Genomic DNA, 2,669 nt, shown 5'->3' with positions numbered 1-2,669 from the left:
GCGTCTCTCAACAATGGCAATGTTCTCTTTAAGATCATCATTGGCCCGAACAGACTCATCCAATTGAATATGGCAATCCTTAATGAGATGACATCAACCACACTAATGTTTATAATCAGTTTGAATTTGAAATATCCCAAGAAAGTGAGACTTTTCATTTTCTGGTTTACCTTTAAATGTGCATGAACAGATTTAAGTTGTTTCTGGGCCTCAGCTGCCTGCCTGTTGGCCTGGCTTAGTTGGATCTCCATCTCATTGAGATCTCCCTCCATTTTCTTCTTCAACCGGAGGGCCTCATTCCTGCTGCGACACTCTGCTTCAAGAGAGCTCTGCAGGGTGTCAATCGTCCTCTGCAGGTTCCTCTTGCACTGCTCCATCTCCTCATCTTTCTCAGCTAGTTTACGTTCAATATCAGCTTTAATTTGATTGAACTCAAGCTGGGCTCTTAGAATCTTACCCTCTTCATGTTCCAGGGAGGCCTGGTGGACCGGAGGGTACAAAGTATTACATAACCGCATACAGTTATACTGAAAAATGTTTCATTTATCAAAAAGGATTCTGTACCTCAGCTTCCTCAAGAGCAGACTGGATCTCACTCTTTTCCTGTTCCAGTTGTTTCCGTAATTTTTCCAGTTCATGGATGCTCTTTCCACCCTCGCCAAGTTGCTCAGTGAGGTCAGAAATCTCCTCTGTGGAATGTCAAGCAGTGTGATTAAAATGTCTTTACAATCTAATTAGCAAAAACATGTACACTAATCCTGGCAGTAGCTCTCACCCTGTAAGTTCTTATTTTCTCGCTTCATGGTCTCCAGATGATCCAGAGATTCCTCATAAGAGTTCTTCAGTTTGAAGAGCTCAGTGCTCAGAGCCCTGGCCTCCTTCTGGGAGCTCTCCAGCTCACACTGAGACTCTTCGTACTTCTGCTTCCACTCCGACAGGACCTACAGTGGATAGAATGGCCAACAGTAAGTGTACATGTGTCAGATGAATGGAGAAAGCACCACAGGCTTGGGGAGTTTGCCTTGCCTGAAACAATTTTTCCCATTATGGAAAACAGCACATCTAGGTAGATAACACATAAACCCAAAGATATTTGCTCAATAGGTGTTAAATATAAATATTTTGACTAATACAAATGTATTCTCCCCCGTTAAAGCCACTATGTCCATCTTTTATAGATGGCATTAGTTTATGTCTGTGGAAAATTTGAATGCGGTGGAAAATTGGTGCATGTGTAGCCCTTCAGCTTCATGCCAGCATGTGCTGCAGTGTGTTTTTTAATACTACCACTGGGGGGCACCAAAGTTAGATTTCAAATGTTACACACAACCCCTATTAAAGTTTAGTGACGCTGGCCTATATTGTAGTTGTGGTGGGCAGCTCTAAGATGTGATGTGTGTAAAACATGAAGCTGGGCACTACTAAAAATAGCAGGTTAAAAAGTCAACCAAAAAATTAATTACTAATGATTTTGCTGGTCCAAAGTCCTGTGGCTCCCCCCAATTGATATTTTTAGTGCTCACAAATACTTCATAGTACTTCACCTTGTCAAAGTTTCTTTGCTTCTTGTCCAGAGCAGCAGCAGCAGCATTAGACCTCTCCACATCCACCATGAGATCTTCAATCTCATTCTGCAGCCTGTGTTTGGTATTCTCCAGAGAGGCAAACATTTGCGTTCATGCTTCACAGCCTCCTCGGCATCCTGCAGACGCTGAGCCAGCTTTTTCCTTTTAGAAAGCAATCCATTCAAATAATTGAATGTCCTATAGTTGTGCTTAGTTGTCATAAATTAAATAAAATTGAACTTATATAATGGCTGCTTGATCATCTAACAGACAAACTTTTTGTTGTCTTACATTTTATAAGGAACATAACCAAACACAAAGCTGATCTTCTAGACGAATTAAAATGTTTCATTAGGAATTACATATTAAACATGAATTTGTATCTCAACGTCTTAATTGCCTCTCCAGTTCCTCAGTTCTCTGTATGGCATCAGTTTCATTACTTGGTCCTCCCCTGAGCACCTCAGGAGTTGGCCTTGACATGCTGCGCTGCTTTTCAGCCTTGGGCCCTCCTGCTCCTCCTCATACTTGCTCCCTGAGGAGGTCACAGTCATTGACGAGCAGGATGCAACTGCATGGGCCAGGGCACTCTTTGCCTGTCGAAACGAATTATATGAATAAGATAACATTGTATATACATCAGTTAGAAATGACTGTCGGTGGTTCACTGTGCACTGAAACTTCATTTCACTTGATCTCCTCTTCGTTGCCTTTAAGGGTCTTCCATCTGTTGAGTGTAGGACATTTTTCCTCTTGTCATTGAGACACTAGAGAATCTTTCTCTCCAGCTGCCTTGAGAGCTCACCTAGTGTTTCGGAAATGCAGAATTTTACTGCCCTGTGTTAAAGCAAAACTATGTGTCACCAAGAAGTGACTGTTTTAAAGAAACTGTTGTCTGTTTTTTTGTAAAAACTAATTGAATTCCATGATTTCAAAGCTTGAAACATGTTTTATACAGATATTGTCAAATAATCAAGTAGTATCAGCCTTGTATTAATGCAAAAAAATTACCATTTTTTCTGTTTGAATTTTGCTTTTTGTATACTTGAATCATTTGATGCAACGTTTTTTTGACGCCTCTTTTCAAATTTTAGTCTCGTATTC

The 2,669-nt window shown here is 40.7% G+C and overlaps 1 protein-coding gene and 1 pseudogene across 1 annotated transcript in view; both read right to left on the bottom strand.

Annotated features, from left to right (window-relative positions):
- LOC118334835 overlaps positions 1-1,670 on the bottom strand; it is a 24,029-nt pseudogene extending 22,359 nt beyond the window's left edge.
- Positions 1,671-1,957: 287 nt separating this feature from the next.
- Positions 1,958-2,669, bottom strand: part of LOC118334833 (myosin-7-like) — a 27,165-nt gene continuing 26,453 nt past the window's right edge. Inside the window, 1 exon segment of the mRNA XM_035670907.1 lies at positions 1,958-2,161. Within this exon segment, the coding sequence (XP_035526800.1) occupies positions 1,958-2,161 (204 nt within the window).

This window comes from Morone saxatilis, unplaced genomic scaffold (assembly GCF_004916995.1).
Source record: "Morone saxatilis isolate NCDOM2014 unplaced genomic scaffold, NCSU_SB_2.0 Contig23, whole genome shotgun sequence".
Taxonomy (NCBI): domain Eukaryota; kingdom Metazoa; phylum Chordata; class Actinopteri; family Moronidae; genus Morone; species Morone saxatilis.
Note: the sequence above shows the minus strand (reverse complement) of the source record. Positions and strands in the feature narration are given on the sequence as shown.